Below are 23,941 nucleotides of genomic sequence, written 5' to 3'. Positions count from 1 at the left end.
TGGCCATGGGGGCCAAGCCAGTACATGCGTTATCAAATGGAAACGTTTATATCCTAGAAAACAGTAGAAATGGGGGGGAAATGCTGGGCTGAGTCGTAGTTTGTTGGATAAAAAGCGACAAGGGAAAGAGGGGGGTGAAATTTCCGAATTACAGATGAAGCAGCAGCACAGGCTCTTGCTGGGTGGGTGGGTGGTTATTTGCTTGTTGGTTTTTTTAAAGAAATATTGGCTTTTGATGGGTGTCTGTCTGCACGGACCGACGGACACCGCGGGATGAGGTGGCAGAAGAGACGCAAAGAGCGAAAACCGACCCCAAAATCCCATTTATATTCAAATCCGCTTGCTGACCCCATGGGGCCGCCTTTGCTTTTCCTGAGCTGCTGGAGACGAGCGGCTCCAAAAGGCTCCGAATAAAAGAACTAAAACCTTTACATCTGCTATACGCTTATAAAATGAACCATATGCATCATCATACAATGACCCATAGGCATGTAAAATCAGGCATATGCATCCCAGCTCCGGCCGCAAGTGCCTGGGGGGCTGTTGCTGTGCCTTGTTTATTTTTAATTATTATTTTAAATATTACAATTACCCCACTTAACGGGCATTTTTAGGAGATTTAGGGTGTTTCCAGCTAAAACTGAAGTTAAAAAGTGGGGAAAAGCAAGTGGGTCTTTGCAAGGTTAGAAAACATCGTGTAATCCGGCTGGGAACTGCATGGAAAAGCCTGGGGACCCCCTGGGTCCGGATGGGACCCTGCGACCATCCTGCACTGCCCCTTTAGCTTATAAAAGTAATAAATTAATTAACGAATATTTGCACCGAGTCCTTTCTATACACAAAGGGTTGGGGCCGTGCCGGGGAAACGCCGCCACCGGAAAAGCTCCCGTGTCTCTATAAAAATATCAGCATCTTTTGGGGAGTACAAAAAGCCTTTTTGGGAGGGGAGGTGAAACGCTGGGGCACCGGCATCCAAAACGGCTCCAGGGATGGTTCATCTCATAGATACACCACACGGGAAGGTTGTTTCGGGAGGTGGTGGATGTCACGGGGTGCCGGCGTGGGGCTCAGGGGTGCTTGGCTCCATTCCACACAGCACCCCGGGGCGCTGGGACCGGAGCACCCCCCGGCTCCCGGCCCCGTACCGGCACCGATTGCTGGTGGCCGGTTGTTCTCTCCCCGCAGTCCCGGTGCTGCCGGGAGCCGCGGTCCCACTGCTCGCACCTGTCCCAGCGCGGCGAGGGGACGCTGCCGTCCGGCTGCATGGCGCTGCCGATGGGGTAGGAGCCGCGACATTCCCACTCGGCCGCCGGCGGCTCCTGCTCGTCGCTCTCGGAGCCCTGCACCGCGATCTGCGGCACCGCGCCGGGCTTGGTGCCGCCACACCGGAGAGCGGCGCCCTGCGCGGCTTCGCTCTTGTCACCGTCTTCGCTTGCTGGTACTGGCTCCGGTTCATCAAAACTCACTTCTTGAACTGCTTCTTGCTTCTTGAAGGAGTCCCGACGCTCCGAGAGGTTCAAGCGCCGCATGACCACCATCTCCTGGTCGCGGTCGTGCCGGGAGCTGGGGGGGTGATAACTGTGTTCCCCGGGGTACGCCGGCGCTTCGCCCTCCCCAATGGCCTCGCTGTCCATCGCCGGCATCTCCAGCCCCAGTTTGCGGCCGCTCCCGGTTTTCTTCTCTGCCAGGATGGTGACGATCTTCTCGGCCGACTGGACGCGTTTGAGGAGGGGGGAGCGGGGGCAGTCGGTGCTGCGAGGCCGCGAGCTCTGCCGGATGATGGTTGGGGGGGACAGGGTCTTGCCCTGGAAAGAATGATGGGGGGCTTTGGGGTAACCAGGGAGCGGGGACGGTGAGCGTTGGGGAGAAGGCGGGCGCTGGGCGGAGGAAGGGGTGCAGGCCAGGGGCGAGGGGGGGATGCTGCTGGTGGATTTGCGCCGTCCCACTTTGTAGCGTTGCCCCCCCAGCTTGGGCGCCAGCCCGTGCAGGGAGCTGGGGCGCACGTGGCCGGCGGGGGACGTCGGGGTGCTGGAGGAGGGAGAGGTGCTCTGTGGGGACACAGCGTCTGGGGAACAAAGAGAAACAGGGCATGGTGAGGGACAGAGTGACACATGGCATCCCCGCCTTGCCCGGAGCAAATATCCCCCCGCCTCGCCACGGGTACCTGGGGGCAGGTCAGGAGCGGGGCTGCGGCAGGGGGTGGCGGGACCAGGGGACACGCTGTGCGTTGGGGACTCCGGGAGGCTTTCGCTGGAGGACAGAGAGTGGTGGAGACCGGAGGAGAAGCTGCGGCTGGTGTGCAGGACCGACGACTGCTTGGAGATCTTCTTGAAAAGGGTTTTTCTCCTGTTTGGGGGGAGGACACAATGGTGGTGGGGAAAGGAAGAGCCCCGGGTTCTCCTTAAAGCCAGGGACCTGAATCTGCCACGCAGAACTGGACCCCATCAAACACCCTGGTACGGAGAGCCAGAGCATCCCCCCAGGACAAATGGCATTTTGTCCCACCAGGTTGTCCCCACCTGTCCTGGCCGTCCCTTTTCCTGCTCTTCTTACTCCTCCGCGCCATCCGCGTCTTGGAGCTGTTCTTCCGCGCGGGGCCGATTTTGATGGAAGTGTTTTCCAGGGCGGTTGTACGCAGGGCCACTTTATTCCCGCTCTGAGGGGAATAAAAAGACGCCACTGTAGCCCAAGAACCAGAGGAGACGCTGCGGAGCCGCCGGATGGACGCGCCGGTGCGGCTGAACGGAGCAGCACCGCTCACCCACCTTCAGCAGCAGCTCCACGACGTCCCGGTGAACCAAACCCAGCACGGACTCGCCGTTCACGTGGGTGATGAGATCGCCCGCCCTCAGCCCCGCTTCCTGCGCCGGGCTCCCCTCTTCCACACTCTGCAACCAAAACACCGAGATGTTAATGGATGCAAGCCGCAGTTTCCTCCTGGGGTTTTCCCACTGGGAAATGTGACCGGCACCACCCCACGCAGAGCCCAGGCCACCTACCCAGACCATATGGTGGACAGTGTAGACGTCACTGTCCCCCATGTAGACGCGGATGGCGCGCAGGGTGAAGCCGTACTTCTTGCCCGAGCTGTGGATGATGATGGGGGGCCGCAGGCTGGCGATGGCCAGGGATGAATCCCGGCTTGGGGAGGAGTCGCGGGAAGACGGGTTGGACGAGAGGGAGTGGGGAGAGATGGGGCTCATCAAGGCGCCGCCGCCGAAATCGTCTGTGAGCAGGAAAAGCCGGTTCAGCTCGGGAAAAACACGCGGCAACCGCCACGCGGCGGGACAGACCGCACGGCACACGGACCTGAGGTGATGATGAGGGACAGGGCTGAGACGGAGGCGGATTTGGGGACACGGCCGCTTGGCGAGGATCTCTGTCTGTCCGGGATGTCCTTCTGGCTGCCCAGCCGACGGCTCCCGCCCGGCTCCAGGCCCCGGGGAGCCGAGTTTTTGGTGCCGGTGCTGTTGCTCCGGAGGCGGATGCGGTTCAGGCTGGCGAGATCCGCTGCGCAGAGGTGACGAGGGAGAATTTGGGGACATGGAGAAGCCATCCCACACCACCCCAGCTGCCCCCAGAGCATCCCGCTCCAGCACCTACATACCGGATAACGCCGACGGCTTCACCACGCTGCCGGTCCCCGTGTCGGGGTCTCCCAGCACAAATTTGGGTCTCTCCGGCTTGGAGGACGCCACGCAAGGGCTTTCGTCCTCCGAGGAGAAGGCGAACTTGGGCATGGTGTCCAGGCTGTAGGTGCTGGGCAGCGCGGCGGGGCTGCGGCTGCGCTCGTGCCGGGAGCTGTACGGCGTGGAGCTGCTGGACGTCCAGGAGCGCAGCCTGTGGGGACAGCGCAGGGCTCAGGGCAACCCAACAGGGGTGAGAGAGGTGACACCGAACCGCGCAGGAGCCCAGGAGCTGTCCCACCAACACCTCTGCAAACCCTCAGGGCTGGTGAAAACCCCCAGTGCCAGCACAAACCCTTGAGGCTGGTACAAATCTTTGATGCTGTTACAAACCCTTGATGCTGATACAAATCCTTGATGTTGGTGCAAACCCGCGATGCTGGCACAAATCCTTGATGCTGGCGCAAACTCTTGGTGCTCGCACCAATCCTCGATGCCAGCACAAATCTTCAATAGCAGCACAAACCCTCAGCGCTGACACAAACCCTCAATGCCAGCACACACGCATAGTTCTGGCACAAATCCTCAATGCCAGCCTAAACCCTTGGTGCCAACACAAACCCTCGGTGATTCTAAAACCCCTCGGAGCTGGCACAAATCTTTGATGCCAGCACAAACCCTCGATGCTCGTGCAAACAAGGGGTGCCAGCACAAACCCTCGATGCCGGCACAAACCCTTGGTGCATCCCCCGTCTCGGCACGCACCGGGGCTCTGTGCCCGCCAGCCGGCTCCTGTCCTCGTCTCCTGAGTGCCGGTCCCATCGCTCCTCTTTGTCCTCGCTGTGACTCCGGTCGGACGATGACGAGAGGCTGAGGTTGGAGTTGGCCGCCAGGAATTCGGAGCTGCTGTACACCTGAGGAGGAGAGGAGACATCAGCCAAGAGCAGAAGAATCCCCAGGGACATGGATGCTCGGCACAAGCGCGGCGTTTCAGCTGCCGGAGGAAGGATGGGAGCACCTTGCTGAAGCGATGGGAGCAGGAGGAGAACTGCCCGATCTCCACAGATGATTCCTCGTCGTTGGTTTCTTCATCCTCCGAATCCAAGTGGCGATACCTCTCGGAGCGAGCTGAGAGCAAGAGGCAGAGCCACAGAGTCACAGGGTGGTTGGGGTTGGAGGGACCTCTAGAGAACCCCCATCCAACCCCTGCTCACGCAGGGTCACCGAGCAGATCACACAGGATCCCAGGGGGTCTGAATGTCCCAGAGGAGACGACTCTACACCCGCTCTGGGCAGCCTGGGCCAGGCTCTGGCACCTCCCGGCACAGACGTTTCTCCCCATACTCTGATGGAGCCTCCTGTGTTTCAGTCTGTGCCCGTTGCCCCTCACCCTGGCGTTGGGCACCACTGAACAGAGTCTGGTGCATCCTCTGATACCCACCCTGACATATTGATCCATTGATCAGACCCCTCCCAGCTTCTCTTCTCCAGCTCAACAGCCCCAGCTCCCTCAGTCTCCTCATCACAAAGATGCTCCAGACCCCTCAGCATCTTTGTGTCCCTGTGCTGGGCTCTCTCCAGCAATTCCTTGTCCTTCTTGAACTGGGGAGCCCAGAACTGGACCCAGTACTAAACCTGGTCCCAAATCCCAGGCAAGTTTTTGGGGGAGAAAATAAGGGATTTGGTAAGGCTGAGCAGTGTGGCAACAGGACTGCATCTGTTTTGCAACTTGGGTTGTAAAGGGACCAATTTACATCTCCCGTGGGAGCATCCAACCTGTGGCCGGGATAACGGAATGTGTGGGGGGGTGAAGGGGAAAAGGGGATGGATTTGGCCTCACTGTCGAAGTAGCTGGTGTCCTCCTCTGACTCCAGCTGTGGGATGAACTCGGCTTTCTGCCGCAGCAGCCCGTTCCAGTCCAGGTGCAGGAAGAAGGAATGGTGCTTCACCTCGTGTGCACCCCCTGCCAGGAGAGACAGCCCGTCAGGGGGACGGGGCGGGACCCGGGGTGCTCCCATTCCCATCCCAAATGCCATGGTCCCTCCTCCATGCGGAGCAAATCATAGACTCATGGGCAAGTTTGGGTTGGAAGGGACCTTCAAAGCTCATCTAGTCCACGCGTACCGGTGCCCAAGCGCTCGAGGGGACACTGTCTCAGCAACCTCATGATCAGGTCCTGGGCATCTGCAGGAAGAGCCTCATCCCCTTCCGGCCACATAATTTCATCTGCAGGGAGAAAGGAAAATGAGTTTGGGGCGTCTGGAAGAATTTGGACATGATGGGGGCTGTGATGATGCAAGGTTGGTGGATAAGACACTTCTGGGCAAGAGAAGAGTCCCCCAGGAGATGAAAACATCTGCCCAAAGTGGGAAATCAAAGCTTGAGGAGCCTCCTCGCTGTTCAACACTCTCGCTCAAGGAAATGCAACAAAGTGCTGCGAGGAGGGTGAAAATGTAGGTGTGAAATGGAGGAACGAAGCTCTCCAGGTGTTGAGGATGAGCCATGACCACTGGGAAGAGCGATCCGAGGAGCAGCGCTGCCACCAACACTCACCGCTGATGACCTGCCCAAAGAGCTCCTCGGGGGTGTCCCCAAAGAAGGGGACGCAGCCCACCAGGAACTCGTAGAGGATGATGCCCATGGCCCACCAGTCGACAGGCTTCCCGTAGCCCTGGATGAGGATGACTTCTGGGGCGATGTACTCCGGGGTGCCACACACCTGCATGGGGAGCAGCAGCTGGTGCCTCTGCAAGGACCTTTGCAGCAGGTCCTGAGGCCATCCCAGTCCCTGGTGACACCAGATCGGCCGAGAGGAGCAGGACCTCGTACCTGCTTGTCCATGAACTCCCGAGTGTCCTTCTCCATGTGCCCTTCGTAGAGGTTTGTGGTCATGTTCATCAAGCCGATCTTTGACAGACCGAAGTCTGTCAGCTTTATGTGGCCCATGGAGGTGATGAGCAAACTGCAAGAGAAGATGGACACCCCACGATGATGCTGTTTGCTTCTGAGGAGACCTGTGCAGGACCAGCTGGACCTCAAGGCCTCCAGTCCTGCTGCAACAACACAAAAATAGGTCTTTGGGCACCAAAAACCCATGACCTCATCCTGCCTTATCCTCTTGGCTTGGATCAGTCCCTCTCTCACCCTCACTCCAACCCAACCCCGTCCTTACTCAGCCCTGACCCACATCCTCACTTGTCAGGTTTGAGGTCGCGGTGGACGATGCCGTAGTTGTGCAGATACTCCAGTGCGAGCACGGTCTCGGCGAAGTACATCTTTGCCATGTCCACAGGCAGCGGGCCCATATTCTTCAGCAACGTGGCACAGTCACCCCCTGTGGGGACATGGGTCCTCCTGAGCATGGGGGGCTCAGAAAGGGCAGGGAGGTCACTGGGAATGGTGACATTGACTCTTCTGCCAAGTAGGATCCCAACCAGACCCTCCTGTCCTCCCTTGGAGCAGCATTGAGCCCCAGGCATGGGGAACAAACTCTGTCCTAGGTGAGCACCACCACCTTCATCAAGGTGAGACGCAGGATCTCCTCATGCTTCCCTCCACTTCTGAAGCAAAGCAGGGCAGGAGATGCCCAGGTGGTGTCTTCAATGCTCAGACATTGATATTGCCCTGAATCCCGTTCTCACCTTCCACGTACTCCATCACCATGCAGAGGTGCCGCTTCGTCTCGAAGGAGCAGAACATGCTGACCACAAAGGGGTTCTCCGCAAAGGTGAGGATGTCCCTCTCCACAAACACCTGCTGGATCTGGTTCCTCAGGATGAGGTTCTGCTTGTTGATCTTCTTCAAGGCGAAGCGCTGCCGCGTCTCCCGGTGCCTCACCAGGTACACGGCCCTAGGAGAGGGCACAACGCTGGACCTCAAAACACGTCCTCCAACACCAGGACCGACCATGGCGCACCACAAGGCCCAGCCGGGGAGGACTTTGGAGATGTTTAGAGATGGAGACAAGTGTTAGGAACTTCCCAACTCACCCATAAGCCCCATTGCTGATCAGCTTGATGGTCTCAAAGTCCCCCTCGCAAGGCTTCCTCCGAGGGGCGGTGGCTGAAGGTCGGCTCTGAAGAAGACACGAAAGGTTTCTAATGTATCCCAGCGTGCCAGCGCTCTGAGTGCCATCAGCACTTCACCAAGCACCATCAGGTGTCACCTCCGAGTGCTCCTCACTACCAGAAAACACCCCTCTCTGACCCCTCTCCAGCCACCAGCCCCAAACCAGGAGACGAAGCTGCTCTGCAGGTCAAGAGCCCAGAAGCCAGAGGAGGGACTGTGAGATGTGACACCCAAATAGAGCAGCCACCCTTGGGGACAACCCGAATGAACATCTCGCAGCCTAAGAGAGCAGAGGAGCCGCTTTGGTGTGGGGTGACACAGGACAAGGCTGGAGGCAGCAGGTGGGACGGGCAGGTAGGACCATACTCACTTCACAGGTGTCATCGTTCTCTGGTGTAATGGTGTTCCCACTGTCAAAGTGATCCAGTTGCACCATTTCTGCAGAAGACAGGGATGGTTTTCACCTTCTTCATCCTCAGCCCTCACCAAAATAACTCCCCACCAACTACTTTCCCTCCAAGCTCGGAGTTTTAGCCACATACTTTGCTCAAGCTATTGGATGGAGAAATCCAGACCATGGCATTAAGAGGTTCAACACAAGGTTAAACATTTATTTCATATAATTCTCTTTTTCCCATAGTCATCCCCACGTTCTTCAGGAATTACGGTTCCCCTCCCAAGACTGTGGTTCCGTATGGATTAAGTGCTCTTGAGCTTAATCTGCTTTGCTGAACTTTGGGAGCAATAACCAGGGATGTGGGGTGGGCTGGGAGACCTGGACATTGTCCTGGTCCTGCTGTGGCCCACCCCATGACACCAGCTCAGCCCTGCTGGTCCCTCTGCCACCTCCCAGTGCTCATTCACGCACACCAGTGGCCAAACTGGGAGTCCCCATCCCACCGCAGACCTCAAAGCCACCAAGCCAAGCGCTTCCCTACCCTCCAGCGGGTCCTTGACGAGCCCCAGTTGGCTGATGATGTAGCGGGGAATATCAGTCTTTATTCCCTGGCCAACTTTCGCATGTCCTTCCGCAGCTTCCAGAAGGTGGTAAAACTCCTCCGGGTCAAACTCCTGGATGGGGAAAACCAAGCGGAGTTGAGGAGCAAGACTCTTCCCCACATAAAGGGTTGATGGGAAAAAAACAAAGCCCCAAGAGCTCCTCCTTCCAGCTGCAGGAACCACAGCACAACGGCGAGTGCTTTAGAAATTCAGTGCAACAACTAAAAAAATCCTGAAAAAGGATGAGAAAGCTTGCCGAGAAGTTCACATGTCCCTACTCTGCTAGGAAAAAACAGCTTCTCCTCTCCAAGAAATGGCTTTGATGCTAGGAGAGGTCTCAGCTCCTTGCTACAGCCTGGCCAGGATGGTGAGAAGCAGTGGTTCCCATGGAAACTGTGGACCAGGCAAAGTGGCGAGAAGATGCTTTGTCTTGCATGGACCATGCAAGACAAGGCATATCAGGAGCTGCCATGTCTTACCAGGCACTCCAGAAGGCGAGCGGGACGGGAGATGATGATCAGCAGCTTCCTCACCAGCTGGTCAATGAACTTCACCTCCTCGCTCTCCGAACGCTCCTGAGCCTGTTGGAGAGGAGAGAGAAACCAGGTGTCTACCGGTGGCCCCAGATGATGACACTGGGCAGGGAACTGCCTCGTACTCACATCTCGGAGCATCTTCTCAAGCTTCTCCTGCAGCTCCATGAAGTAGCGGGAGGTGATGAGAGCTCCCTGGGACTTGGCCAGGCAGTCACGGGCCAGCTCGATGATCTGATGGTGGATGAAGCCCAACACCCCGTCTGCAAGTGGCAGAGTGCTGCTCGGAGAGAAGTTTGTGATGGTGTCCTGCAGACGTTCTTCCATTTGGGCGGTGGCCTGCAAGGCAGAATGGATGGTGACGCCCAGGAACATGTACCCCCATACCACTTGTTGGGTTTGGCCGGCCAGGATCTCATTCTACCACCTCTTGCTTTGGGTTTGGTCAACTGGGATCTCATGCTACCACCTCCCACAGCTCCAATATCCATGTGGACATCCTGGCCGCACCTGGAACCCAGCTTCCAGCAGGCTGGAAGAGCTCCACCAGAGTCTCCAGAGACTGGTGTATCTACCCGTGCATTCTGGAGCAGATGCTGTCAGGAGGCTAAGGAGGCACTAACATGCTCGTCCTCCCTGGTCCCAGCAGTTACCTTGGGGAACCGCTCCTTGTAGACATGGTTCATCATCACAACCTCATTATCAAATGTTCCACTCGTCCGTCCAGGGCTGCAGAGTGAGGAAACCAGCTGCGTTACAAGGTCCAAGTCCTTTCCATTTACGCAAATAGCTGCTGCTCCTGGAGACTAATTTGTTCCCTCCTCTCAACTCCCGATCTCAAGTATTAAAGCTCATCTGAGTGGAGCCATTAGCTCATCTGCCATGAGCAGGGACATCGTCACCAGCTCAGGTTGCTCAGAGCCCCGTCTAGCCTGGCCTGGGATGTCTCCAGGGATGGTTCATCCACCACCTCTCTAGGTAACTTTGGCCAGGCTCTCACCACCCTGGTGTCAAAAATGTATTAAATCCCAGGAACAGCTCCTGAGAGGAGCAGAGGACGCGCCGGACGTCCCAGCACCCAGTGCATCATCCCAGCAGCACCGTGGATGCTCCTCATGGTGGGTGCTGTACCTGAGGCTCCGGGACCGCGGGCGCAGGCAGGGCGAGTGCCGGCCCTCCTCGTCCGTGACGCTCTCCGTACTGCGGAAATGCTTAGAAAGGAAATGCAGCTCGTCGGGGGTGGGCTGGTACGGCAGCTGGTGCAGGCGCTCCTGGGAGGATGAGGACGACTGGAAAAGAAGAGGGATGCTGGACATCAGGAGATGGAGATGACCACGAGGGAAAGATTCCTCAGAGCCTCTTAGGAGGCTTGAAACACCAATGGGCAGCACCAGGGATGAATAACACCCAGGGACGCAGTAACGCTCAGGGATGCTCTGACATCTGGGGATGCCATAACACCCAGGGATGCAGTAATGCTCAGGGTTGCCATAACACTCAGGGATGCAGTAACACCCAGGGATGCTGTAACACCCAGAGATGCCGTAACACCCAGAGATGCTGCAAAGCCATTCACCAAACTCTACGCCTTTTAAAAGCACATTTGGAAAGGACAACGTGGCTAAAGCGCATGGTCCTCTCGAAATGGAGGGGCTGCCTCAAAACTGATGGGGCCTGAGCAGGTATTTCATGAAAAATCAAAGGTTTTGGGTTCTTCTTGCCATGAGAAAGCAAACGTTACCGAGACAGTGGAGCTGGGGGTGTTGGTCCCGTAGCCAGAGGAGGGGAGCGAAGCCAGTGACCACCTTCTGCCATCAGCCCTGTGAGTGCAAACGCGCCCATCATATACAGGGAAAAAAACAACGTCTAAATGCAAATAACATCAGAATGATAAGGATGGGGAGGAGGATCCAGGTTTGGCTGGAATAATAAACCCTGAAATCTCTTTTCCGCATGGACTGAAATTGGGTGAAATGAGGGGGGTTTGCAGGCGAGCGGGGGGGTTGTTCTGCAAAAAAAGAAAAGGAAGAGTGGAATCTGGTTTTTAGTCGGACTAAACTTCAGCCTCCTGGGGCTTTGTCCTGGGAGAAATGGGGATTCCTAAAGCCCCATCCGCAAGACAACAGGCGCCGCGGAGCTGAGTCCGGTTATAAACAGGAAGGCGATCGCTCGTACGTAGGCGAATGTTTCCTCCCGGAGACGTTTGTAAAGGACGGGGCAATGTCCAGGTCAAGACGAGGACCTTCACCTCCCGCTTCCCGTGGGAGCCGAGGGCGGCGGGAGCTGGACGGGTGCCGGATTCGGCACCGCATCACCACGTGCCCTCACCGCCGGCCGGCTTGCAGCCCCCTGCTTTGGCTTTCTGCTCTGTTACAAGCGTGAAAAGCATCGGTGAGCCTCCAGCTTTATTCCATAGGATGATCGATGGGTTAAAATCAGCTGTCCGCCCTCCCCATGTGTGCAATTAATTAATTAGCTAAACAGGATTTTGGCAGCTGTGCGGGATGGGGAGGGGATGCAGCAAGATCTGCTCCACGGGGACCTGGCCAAGAAGCATCTGAGCTGGGAATGGGGACAGTGTGATGGGAACGGGGACATTTCTGTCCCTGGAGCTGCAGGGGACTCAGTCTAAGTGCAAAATCTACCACCTGGGGATGCACTTAACGAAGGGCCATGCCGACGTGGGGCAGACATCTCCCCAAAGGCAGCCCCGGCGTGTCCCTGGTGCTCACCTGTCAGTCCGAGGAGCATGGCTGGGGAGAAGAAACAAAAGCAGAGAAAGAGAATGAAAACATAACCCAGCTGTTGGACTAGAATTATTAAGGCATAGTAACGGTGTGGGACGAGGGCTGCGGGCTCACCTGCGAGCAAAGGGAAAGTTGACGGAGGTGCTGGCGGAGAAGTTGCGCGGGCTGTCCAAGGGGCTGCTCCCGGCTGTGGGGAGGGAAGGGGGGAAGTCACAGAATCACTGTGGTTGGAAAGACCCCTCAAGACCATGGAATCCAACCGTTATCCCACCCCAGCACTGCCTCGTGTCCCGAGAACCTCATCTGTCCAGCCCTCCAGGGATGGTGACTCCAGCACTGCCCTGGGCAGCCTGTTCAATGCCCCACAGCCCTTTGGGGAAGAAATTGTTCCCAGATCCAACCTCAACCTCCCCTGGGCAACTTGAGGCCGTTTCCTCTGCTCCTGGCGCTTGTTCCTGGGGAGCAGAGCCCGACCCCCCCTGGCTCCAAGCTCCTTTCAGGGAGACACCCCAATAATCACCCCAGCTGCTCCGTGAGGGAAAAAGGGGATAAATCATTTCTCAAGCTATTGCCTCCTGGAAAAGGCACCCAAGGCCAGGAGAGAGCCCACTGCTGCTAACAAGATGCTGAAGAAGTAGAAGACACCCCCCCTCCAAAAAAAAATATTGGGGTAATTTTGAGAGATGCACAACCCACCCCCTGGGATGTCCCTTTACCTGTCGGCACGGAGAGGGGGGACAGAGGCCGGGAGAGGGTCGGAGAGGGGGTCCCCACCACTAAGCTCTTCCTATTGCTGCTTCGGCAACTAGGGGAGAAAAAGAGGCAATTAATTTGTAGAAGGAAAGGGCAGGTTTGGGCACAAACGGGCCCATGGTGCCCTATGCCAGGGGATGTGGCTGTTGTCACCCCATCCATTAGGGCTCTCTCGCTGCACGGGAGGTCTGTCCCTGGTTCAGCGCTGCTGGAGATGGGACAACGGGGTTATTTTTAATGACAAACCGTCTCGTCGAGGTCCCACTTCTGGTTTTGGCTTGCTGGGGGGAACAGAGCAGCAGCCCCTGGGCACGTCGCCGAGGGCAGGAATAGAAAAAGGGATGTAAAAGGGGGAAGCGATGGAAATGCCCAGGCGGCTTCAGGCCACAACGCACCCTGCTCCATCGCCTGGAAAACGCCCCCAGTTCTGATACATCTCCTTACATTGGGCAGTCCCCATGTCACAGTGAGGACCCCTGTGTCACTAAACACCATCTGCAGCCCATTTTGACCCTATTTAAAACATGATCAGCTCGTTTAAGTTCTTTCCCTCTGCCAAGGGGGAACTGCAGATATTTCCAGCACAGAGTAGCAGCTCAAGCGCCAGGACGACCTTCCCCTTCCTCTATCTGCGCTTCCTCGGGCTGCAAATTCTGCACAGATGACGCTAAATTTCCTCGCTGGGCTGGTAACAGGAACCCGCACGGGTACCGCTAATTAAAGGACATCGTTTAACATCAGATATACCCACAAAATCAAAAGGATTAACCCAAGGCAAAGGGATTCTCCCCGTATCCAAAACTGGGAGCCCCAACTCTTCTGCTTGAGAATCTTCTTGCTTAAACACCGGCTTGAGCACCCATTGCAGCACCCGCGGCTGCACTCACAGCCCGGCACCCACCGCCGGAGCGAGAGCAAAACCGCAGCTCCGCGTTGCCGGATGGGAAACTGAGGCACAGCAAGCAAACCCGCCACGAGCAGAGGTTCAGCAGCCAGAAAGCACCAGCTTCGCCATTCCATTGCGCACGTGTGTCCCTGTCCCGCAGCGCGGGGGACACCCCAGGGACCAGGGGCTCACTCCCTGCACGGGAGGTTTCATTTTGGAAGTGAAAATGTATCTTTAACGAAGCAAGTTCCAGCCGTGGTGACACAGAGAGAGGCCGATGTTTCCTGTTTCCGTGCGCTCCACCCTCGGCTCCGCAACCATCTTGCGCCACTTCACCCCCCCCGCTTCGCCCCGTGCATCATCTCCAGCTGGTTCCCATCCTTCGCGCACGGAAACCTCGGGCTGGAAACAAGCCCCGGGGTAGAGAGGAGCTGCCGAGCCCCGAAGGCAGGAGCTGGGGCTGCTGCCCTCTGCCTCCATCACCGAATTGCACATTTGGTACCAAAAATGGAGTGGAAAAATCGCTGTCAGCATCTCCCGTGCTGCTCACGCTGAGGCCGCCTCGGCGCTGCCGTTGCCATCCAGCATTTATTTCAAAGGATGTGGAAAGCGAGTGACAGAATCACACAGAGTGGTTGGGGTTGGAGGGACCTCTGGAGATCCCCCATCCAACCCCTGCTCACGCAGGGTCACCGAGCAGATCACACAGGATCCCAGGGGGTTTGAATGTCCCAGAGGAGGAGACTCCACACCCGCTCTGGGCAGCCTGGGCCAGGCTCTGGCACCTCCCGGCACAGACGTTTCTCCCCATGTTCACATGGAGCCTCCTGTGTTCCAGTCTGTGCCCGTTGCCCCTCACCCTGGCGTTGGGCACCACTGAACAGAGTCTGGTCCATCCTCTGACACCCACCCTGACATACTGATCCCATTGATCAGATCGCTCTCAGCTTCTCTTCTCCAGCTCAACAGCCCCAGCTCTCTCAGTCTCCTCATCACAAAGATGCTCCAGACCCCTCAGCATCTTTGTGTCCCTGTGCTGGGCTCTCTCCTTGTCCTTCTTAAACTGGGGAGCCCAGAGCTGGTCCCAGTTCTGCAGATGGGGCCTCCCCAGAGCAGAAGGGGAAGAACAACCTCCCTGGAGCTACTGCCCACACTCTTCCTCATGCACCCCACGTATCGTTGGCCTCTGTGGCCACAAGGACGTGTCAGTGGCTCGTGGTCACCCTGGTGTCCCTCAGAGCTCCCAGGTCCTTCTCCGCAGAGCTGCTTTCCAGCAGGTCAAACCCAACCCGTGCTGGTGCTGGGGGTTGTTCCTCCCCAACCTGTGCTGGTGCGTGGATCGGGACGAGTGGTTTTGGGTGGCAAAGAGTCAGCACCGTGCGATACCGAGAATCACGCCAACATCACCGGGAAATCCACGGAGGGGCTGCAGCATCCCGCATCTCTCTTGCAGCATCCCACCCTGCAGGCTCCCCAGGACGACCGAGCATCACGTGCCAGGTGCCAGCCTGGCGACGGGGGGAAAAATCAGGCAAAAAGCCATCGTTTTGGAGCAAAACAGGTGCAGGGTGGTGGGAGCAGCGTGGCAGCGAGGGCAGGGTCGGGGCGATAAGGGAGCGGGCGCAGTCTCAAAGGGCAGGCGGGTGGCTCCGCTCCCAGCTACGTGATTCAGAGCACGAGTTTCTGCTCCCGGCTCCCTTCTTCACGTGGCTGCAGAGAACGCTTTTCCTCTCTATCCCCCAAAAACGGGCGCACAGCGCTTAAATGCCTAGAGATTTAGGGAAGGGCCACGGATCACCACATCCTGGAAAAATCATCTTCCAGTGGGATAAGCTTGTGTTTAATGTTGAAGTGCACCGAACCAAGCAGCTGCATCACTAAGTTTCTCCATGAGGTTTCTTCTCTGTGACTTGGGACGGCGCTGAACTGGGGACGGAGGCTGGGATGGGGGAGGCTCAGGACCAAGGTCTGGATGGGGAAACGCACCACGCTGCCTGGTACAGGCCACAGACAACCCCAAACCCACCACATTGTCACAACAACCCCACCACATTGTCACAACCTCCTCACCAGGCACCCGGCATCACTCTGCGGAGTCGCCCTGGCCCCTCAACCCACCCCAGCCAGAAACCTGGCACTGCGGATGCTCTTATTAACCCACACCAGCCAGAAACCTGGCACCACGGATGCTCTTATTAACCCACCCCGGAGCACTGAGCAAAATCCCAAATCCTCGCAAGGAATCACGAGGTGCCAAGTTGCATCAAGACTTATTTATCTCTTTGCGCTGCAAGAAAACAACCTAAAGAGCTGCCCTGCTCCTCAGGACACATCCCCGCGTGTCCCCGTACCACAGTTTCCCATCAGCGGGTAGGAAATGGTACCTGTTACACCTGCTGGCACGTTTTCCTGCAGTGTACAAGGTGTGAACAGCCACGGGCAGCATCCACGGAGGAGAAGAGCCCCATCAAGCACTGAGCCGCCGACCGTCCTGCCCTGCACCAGCCAGCCCAGCATCCCCCGTGGGAAATTAGGATCCCTCAGACCTCTTAATCCCACTTAAATAACATCATCTGCTTTCTGCCCACTGTAAAATAGGCCAGACCGGTTCTCACCGTGGATTCTAGGAATACCAATGAAAGAAGAGCAAATCCTTCTGCCCTTCATGAGAATTACAGCCTCATCACGCTCAGCTGGACACAGATGACTGCCTGGATCATCTCTCCAATTACACATCTCTCCCAGGGCCCCTTTGATTCAGCCACCCCAGGTTGGAAAACCCCATCCGATGCCTTTTCTCATTTATTAAGCATCCCCCTGGCCCATCCCCAGGTGCGTTAGCAGTAATTCCTGCAGCCTGGGGGAAGCAGGTGCCTTACGGGGCCGCGATCAGTGCTGGGTGGATTCATTTGCTAAGCAACCGTGTCGCTTTGTGCCAGCCCACGGTAATATGGAGAGACATTGACAATGGGAATATCTCCACTCTGCCTCCGCGCTGTCTTCAAACACCTTTTTTTCATATCAAGCCAGGGAAGGGTTTGAAGCCTCAGTTGGCTACAGCACGCACCCCAAATCTGCTGGACGGAGGTGCCAGCCCCCACTGCCTGCACCTGGGGGGTCAGCAGGTGTTCATTACACACCTAATGCATCCCCTAATGCCCTGGGACCCTAAAATATGCACCTCCATGGTCCTGGGCTCCCACCCCGATGCACAGCACACCCCACCCCAGCAACCTGGGGGCTCTGGGGATGCACTCTCCTCCCGTCCAGTGACCAAAACCCTCCGAAAAGGTGCAGCCATGGTGCACAGCCACACACCTCGGTGTGCACCCCCGAGTGCACAGACCCCCCCCAAACTGTGCACTCCAGGGTGCACCCTTAGTGCAAAGTCCACCCAAACCATGCACCTCCGGTTCCGCCCCCCCCACTACAAATACCCCCCAAACTCACGCACTCCCATGTGCCCTCTTGGTGCAAACACTCTCCCCCTGCACCCACACACCCCGCTGTGCTCCTTGGTGCAAAGCCCCCCACAACCCACGCACCCCGGTGCACAGCCCCCCAAAACCATACACTCCAGTGCGCCCCCCCCCCCCTTAGTGCATGTTCCCTTCCCTGCAACCCACGCGTGCCGGGGTGCACCTCCGGTGCACAGCGCCCCCCAAACCACGCACCCCGGTGCACAGCCGCCACGCCCGGGGGTGCACGGCCCCCCCCAACCCACACCCTCCGTGGGGCGCCCCCGGTACCTCTTGGAGCGCTGGAGCAGAGCGCCGGCCGCCCGCTGGCCCCGGTAACCGGGCGGGGCGGCTCCCCAGCAGCTCGGGTCCGACATCCCGGGAGCGCTCGGCCCCGCCGGGGCCCGGTCGCACCCACCGGGACGGCCGGGAGGAGCCGGCGGGGACGCGCGGGGCCGGCAGCGGCGCCGGGGGCTGGGACCGGGGACCGGGGCCGGGCTCCCGCCGCCGCCGCCTCCCGCCGCCGCCCGCCCCTTCCCGCCCGGGTTACCATGGAGACGGGCAGCGCCCCGAAACGGGTTCGGGGTTTCCATGGCAGCACCCCAAAAGGGGGGGGGGAGAATAAGGAGAGCGGGAGAGATGGGGTTGGGGTTATCAGAGAGATGGGGCTGCACCCCAAAATTGGGGTCAGGGTTATCAGAGAGATGGGGCAGCACCCCAAAGTTGGGGTCAGGGTTACCATAGAGATAGGGCAGCACCCCCAAAATGGAGGCTTGAGGTTACCATAGAGATACAGCAGCACCCCAAAATGGGGTCAGGGTTACCATGGAGATGCAGCATCTGCTGCTGATGCATTCGAGGGGCACAAATCGACCCCTCCCCAAATCAGCGGGGGTGGCCCTAAAACCTGGGAGTCCCTTGGGAGGAGCACTCCCCCAGCAGCACCCTGGCAGCCCCGGGACACCGTGCTCACAGGGCACCCCTGTGGTAGCATCCCGGTAGACACCCACAACCCCCCTTCCACGCCGGCTGTCACATGTAATCAGGGAGATCCTGAGCAAAGACCCAGTGACATCCATCCTCCACCACGCCGCTGACAAAATGTGGCATGGCAGCGAAGCCACCCGAGCCGCACGGCACAGCACCGCCGCACTCACTGGGCACCGCCGGCCAGCGCCACAGCCAGAAGTCACCACACTGGGGGTTCGGCCTGGCAAAAGGGCAGCACCAAGAGCGGCAGCACCAAGAGCGGCAGCACCTCCTGCCCGGCGGCTGCAAGACTCCAGCAAGTGGAGGCACCCATGGGTGCTGCCAGGCTGCCCGTCCTCATCCCCATCCCAAGCGCGCCAAAAATGCCCTCCCCGAGGCATTAGCTGAGCAGTTGCATGGCCGTGCATGTTTTCCCATGTGCAGCAGTCACTGTGGGCAAGGGGCAGCCAGCCAGGGCTGGTGGGGGGAGCGCAGCAGGCAGGGCCCCTGCGCAGGCAGAGTGCAGGCAGCACCCTGGCTCCTGCCTGCAACAAATGGCTCTGCCGGTTGCTGAGCAGTGGCAGAGCTCCCCACTGGGTCCCTCCCCACCCGGCACCAGCCAGCTGATGGATGGAGGCACCCGGTGTCACCCATGGGTGCCAGGCAGGCCACGGCTTTGCCCCGTGGGGTGTGACAGCCAGGTGCCAGCACACCCGCTGCACCTTGTCCCCGGGGCAGAGCTCAGCCGGCACATGCTGCAGGGTCTGGGCACCTGCTCCTGTGATGGGAACACCCAATGGGGCACCACAAAGTGGCATTTTGGGTGGGGAGCACCCATGCCCTAGGGCAGCCCTCCCTCCCCTTCCCACACAGCAAAACAGAAAAGGTGGAGAGGGAGGATTCCTGGGTGGGATGGAGGCGCCATACCCGCTCCCACCCTGCTCCCGAGTGGTCAGGCCACTTTTGGGGTGCACAGGGCTGGGGACAGACTCTGGCCACATTACCTCATGTTTTCCCCAGAAGACAGTGCTGCTTTTGGGGCCCCTCAAGGCATCCCTGGTGGGGGGACCCACCTCGCTGCCCCCATCTCCACCTCTTCCCCTTCCCTGTGTGCTTCCTTCTGCCCCAGCGCTGGCGGCCACGGTGCCTGGGGATGGTCTGGGGCTGTCTTACCTCCAGGGGTGCAGGGTTAGTAAGGGGCTGCAGGGGCTGCAGGGGCTCAGCAGCGTCGGGCTCTGGCTGCATGGAGACAAGCTGCAAGGCAAGACGTGCCGGCATGGCGTCAGCCGTGCCGGTGGGCACCCCCGTGGCGCAGCCCCCAACCAGGCTGGGGATCCGGAGGGGGCCCAAGAGCAGAGGCAGAAAGGGCTGGAGGGGGGACAAGGGCTGAGGGGCAGGCAGGGCAGGGAGGGGGGGGGTGGGGCAGAGCTGAAGGGGGAGCACAGGGGACAGCAGGGACACTGCGGGTTCTAAGGCTGCGAAGGGGAAGACAGCGGGTGGTCTGGTGCTGCCAGAGGGGCACCACCGGGTCTCCGGTGCTGTGGGTGCAGGAGGAAGGGCTGAGACCTGGAGCCTGGGGGTGGGAATGCGCTGGGGTGGAGATGGACCAGGGTGGGGGTGCTCTGGCATGGGGTTGGACAGGGATGAAGATGCTCTGGGATAGGGACAGACCGGGATGAAGATGCTCTGGGATAGGGATGGACCGGGATGGGGACGCAGCAGGACGAGGATACCCCGGGGCCCCGCCGCCCGCCCCCGGGGGCCGGTACCGGCGCTCCCTGCCCCAGTCCTGACTCACTCCAAGGTCAGCGAGGGGATCTTCAGCCTGTCCCGCCGCGACTTCATGCCGCCGCCGCCCCGCTCCGCTTCCCGCGCCGCCGCCGCCCCGGCTGCCCCCGCGCTGGGCGGCTCCCGCGGGCGGGCGGCAGCGGCGGCCCCGCCGGGGCTCCGTGCTCGGCCCGCCGGGCCCGGGCCCGCCCCTGCGGCTCGGCAAGGCTCGGCTCGGCAAGGCTCGGCTCGGCAAGGCTCGGCTCGGCAGCCCCCAGACCCCCGACCTGGTCCAGCGGCAGCCCTGATCCCGATCAGCCCCGCGATGTGCCGGTGCTGAGACACCACAGCTCCACCAGCACAGCTCCAGTACGGCCCCAGTATGGCTCCAGTGCACCCCAACACAGCCTCAGTATGTCACCAACATCCTGCTGGTGCCTTCCCAGAACAGCCCAGTGACCAACCCAGTGCCAAGAGCCCCCTGTGTTACCTCCGCAACACCCCAAAACACTCTGGAACTGCCTCAGTACAGCCCCACACACATATTGAGTAACAGCCCAATACACAACCCCAGCACAGCTTCACAACAGCCTCCTACCACACCCCAGTACACCCCAGTACTGCTTAGAACATCCCAGAACACCCTGATACGTGTGCAGCAGATCACAGCACAGCCCGGTACACCCCAGTACCACTTAGAACACCCCAGTACAGCCCAACACACCCCAATACACCTGCAGCAGAGCGCAGCACACCCCAGTACACCCCAGCACATGCACAATCAGGTCCCTCCACTATCAGAAAATATGGCGATGCCACCCTGGATTTGGGCACCACAAGCCCCAGTGCCATCCAACACCCGTTCCCTCTGTGCCCCGCAGTGACAGTGCCACATCCCCGAGTGTGTCCCTCCCGGTGACACCCCGGCCCACACCCCGGGTGGCCCAGCTCGGGGACTTACGCTCTTCCACGGCGTGGCAGGCTCAGCTCCTTCTGCAAGGAGGAAAGCGAGAGGCAGAGTCAGAGTGCAGCCACAGGTGTCGAGGGGTACCCCATGTGGGACCCCCACCTCCCACCAGCGCCTGGCAACACCCCCACTGCCCTTGGCACCCGGGTGTCAGTGTAGCATCGCTCCCCCCTCACCGTGCCCAGGGTGCCCCAGCTCTGCGAGATGGGGGTGACAAATCACCCACCCATGCTCAGCACAAGGGGACATCTCCTTGCAAAGTCTCAAGGCTGGTGGCCCCAGGCCTGAGGACTCATGGGTGGTGGAGCGGGAGCAGCACCGAGCTGCAGGGCTGGAGCGTGGCCCTGGGGTGGTGGCTGTGCCCTGTCCCCCACCCTGTCCCCCTGTCCCCGGCTGTGGGGAGCAGCCCACAGCCCCCACACTGTTTATTTTTGCAGCTGCTGAGAATATTTCTTGCCAGAGCTGTTTGCTCGCAGGTGCTGCAACAGGACAAAGGGCGGTTGTGTGGGCAGGAGCCCTGGCCCACGCCATCCTCCCGCTGCGGTGGGCACCAGCTGGCTCCGGCACAGCCCCTGTGCCCACCCATGTGCCACCGGGCATGTCACAGGGCATGGCACCGATCCCACAGGCACGCTGCGAGGGGCACAGTGTGAAGGGAGCAGTGTGAGCCCTGGCACTCCGTGGGGTGGTGGCATGTGTGGCGGGTGCTAATACCCCATCATCGCTCTGACCCTGCGCCCACCAGCCCCATACCCCGAAACAGCTTAACTGCATTTCTGACACAGACAGGGAGCTCCCCGCGGGCAGGGGCTGCTGCCACCCACAAGGGGACACATGGCAGCACTCACGTACCCCGCACCCCTTGGGGTACCCCCGCCCCATCCCGCAGCCCACGCTGCACAGCCCCTGCGGAAATCCCAGGGTTGGGACACGCTGCAACGCAGTGATGCAGCAGCATCGCCATGGCAACGGGTGACATCACGCCTGGGCGCACAGGGACTCGAGTGTGTATTTGCCCCCGGGGGTGGCGCGGGTGCATGGGGTGGGTGCCTGGGGTGAATGTGGGTGTCCAAGCACCACACAGCACCACTGGGTGACCTGAGCCTTGTCCCCCATACTCCTGTCCCACAGCGCAGCCTCCCCACCCACCTGTGGGTGCAATGAGGGTGCAGAGTGGTCCTGTGGCACCCAACACCCATCATTGCTGGGGGCTCCCTGGCCACGCTGCATCCCTGGGGACAGCCAGAGTGTCCCCTGAGAGCCCTGGGGACCCACGTGGGGCAGTGCCACAGGGCCAGCACACACAGGGTGCCCCATACACCCATCCAGCACAGCGCATCTCCCACCATCCGGGATTAACCATCAGCTGATCCCTGCGGGGACAGCGTCAGGGATGCCATCAGGGACAGTATCAGCCCAGCATTTCGGGATTATCATCCCCTTCCCACCCCTCCCGCCACGGGGATGCCGGCACACAGCCAGGGCCCCAGGGCTCTCCTGTCCCCAGGGAGTGACACCCAGGGCCAAGAGCCCCGAACTCCATGGCTGTGGCTGCAAGCGGCTGTGTTGGTGGGGAGGCAGCTCCAGCAAGAGCTCTTTCCCGCGGGGGAGCGTGCAGCGGAGCGCAGCCGCCCCGCGGAGCTGCCAGCTCGGATGAAGGCAGTGCCGTGCCATCCTCCAACCGCCCCGACAGCTCGGGCTGGGCCCCCCCGGTTACTGCAGCCCCGCTCTGCAGATGGAGACGGAGGTGGGAGGTCACCTGGAAAATCAGGCTCAGCGCTCAGCCCTGCAAACTGGGGGGCTGCGGTTGTCACCCCTCTGAGCATGGCAGCGGGTGCTGGGGAGCAGGTGCGGGATTGGTGCCCCTTGGCCTGCCCGGAGCGGGATCACAGGGTGATGGAGGGGGCGGCTGCTCGGAGGAGTAAACGGGCGCTGGCACAGCGGTTCGGCACACAGATGGGCCAGAGGGACCACGGTGCTCCCAAGGAGCCCTCAGCGCCCGCACGGGCGGGTGTCCCGCCCCAGCACCCCCACCTCTTGCATGCAGCACCCCGAGACCCCAACTCCCGCCTCTCACTCACAGCACCCACTTCTTCACGCACACACAGAGCACCCAACTCCTACACACAGCACCCACTTCTTGCACCCACAGCACCCATCTCCCGCACCCGCCCCTTGCACACCCGCACCCAGAGCACCCACCTCCCCGCAGCCTCACGGGGGCTGCGCTCCCCCCGCTTCCCTCCCGCCCCCGCCGGGCGCCGGTGCCCGTTCCCGGTGCTCACCTGGAGGCCCCGCCGCCGCAGGATGCTGGACTCGTCCATCCCGCCGCCGCCTCCCGCTGCGCCCGCTCCGCCCGGTGCGCCCGGTCCGCCCCTCCCGGTCCGCCCGGTGCGCCCGGGGCGCCGCCCAGCGGCCCCGCCGCGTCACCGGACGCGCATCAGCAGCGAGCCCGGGGCTGGCACGGTACGGGGCCGGCACCGCGTGGCACGGGGCTGGCACTGCGTGGCACGGGGCTGGCACATTATGCCCGGTTTTGAGCAGCCCGGAGTGAGAGGGTCTGGCACGGCACTGGTACAGTGCGCCTGACACGGCACAGCCCGGCTGTACAACCTGGCTACAGCCCCCCCAGCTTGTTGTGGTCCAGCCAAGATCTGTCCTGCAGCCAGCACTGCCCAGCACTGTCCAGCACTGCCCAGCATGGCACAGCCTGGCGTGGTACAGTACAACACAGCCTGGCCTGGTTTAGCATAGCACGGCACAGCTGTGTGTAGCGCGGTCCTGCTGTACGTTTTGACATGGCAAAGCACCACATGGCCCAGTTTGGTCCAGTATGGTGTGCACCCTAAGCTCGGAGGGGACATAGAGCGAGGCAGGAGGTGCCAGGGGACCCCCTGTGCCCGCACCTTGGCAATGGCCGTGGCAGTGGGACAGAGGGGTCCCGGCAGCGCTGCCCCGGCACAGGGACATTCCCACCACCATCCGGCCCGGAGCAAAAGCCTCACAAGGGGACACTTTCTGCGGGAACAAGGGGACTCTGTGCGCGGCCCTCGGTGCCACCCGGCTCCGCCGTCCCGGGGTCACCCGCCCCGTCATGCGGCTGCCGCTGTCCCAATGACACCGCGCTCTCACGCCTCACTGGGGCTTTGTTTGCGGCTGCGGGGGACA

At 60.2% G+C, this 23,941-nt stretch overlaps 1 protein-coding gene across 1 annotated transcript; it reads right to left on the bottom strand.

Moving 5' to 3' along the window:
* Window positions 1–1,067: 1,067 nt before the first annotated feature.
* Window positions 1,068–23,097, bottom strand: MAST3 (microtubule associated serine/threonine kinase 3; the record flags this gene model as incomplete). Its single annotated transcript, XM_080359190.1, has 29 exons — window positions 1,068–2,065; window positions 2,165–2,346; window positions 2,520–2,656; window positions 2,766–2,888; window positions 3,000–3,226; window positions 3,310–3,510; window positions 3,608–3,840; window positions 4,392–4,540; window positions 4,645–4,754; window positions 5,467–5,589; window positions 5,751–5,852; window positions 6,180–6,345; window positions 6,456–6,588; window positions 6,822–6,960; window positions 7,268–7,476; window positions 7,616–7,701; window positions 8,065–8,132; window positions 8,633–8,765; window positions 9,173–9,274; window positions 9,356–9,565; window positions 9,880–9,955; window positions 10,358–10,515; window positions 10,968–11,046; window positions 11,959–11,979; window positions 12,088–12,160; window positions 12,690–12,778; window positions 19,213–19,293; window positions 20,768–20,799; window positions 23,059–23,097. The coding sequence occupies 29 exons, from the start codon at window positions 23,095–23,097 to the stop codon at window positions 1,068–1,070; spliced, it is 4,479 nt and encodes a 1,492-aa protein (XP_080215316.1).
* Between the last annotated feature and the right edge of the window lie 844 nt (window positions 23,098–23,941).

The sequence above is a fragment of the Nesoenas mayeri genome (assembly GCF_963082525.1).
Source record: "Nesoenas mayeri genome assembly, chromosome: 25".
Lineage (NCBI taxonomy): Eukaryota > Metazoa > Chordata > Aves > Columbiformes > Columbidae > Nesoenas > Nesoenas mayeri.
The sequence above is the reverse complement of the archived record's forward strand: the minus strand, read 5'-3'. Positions and strand labels throughout refer to the sequence as shown.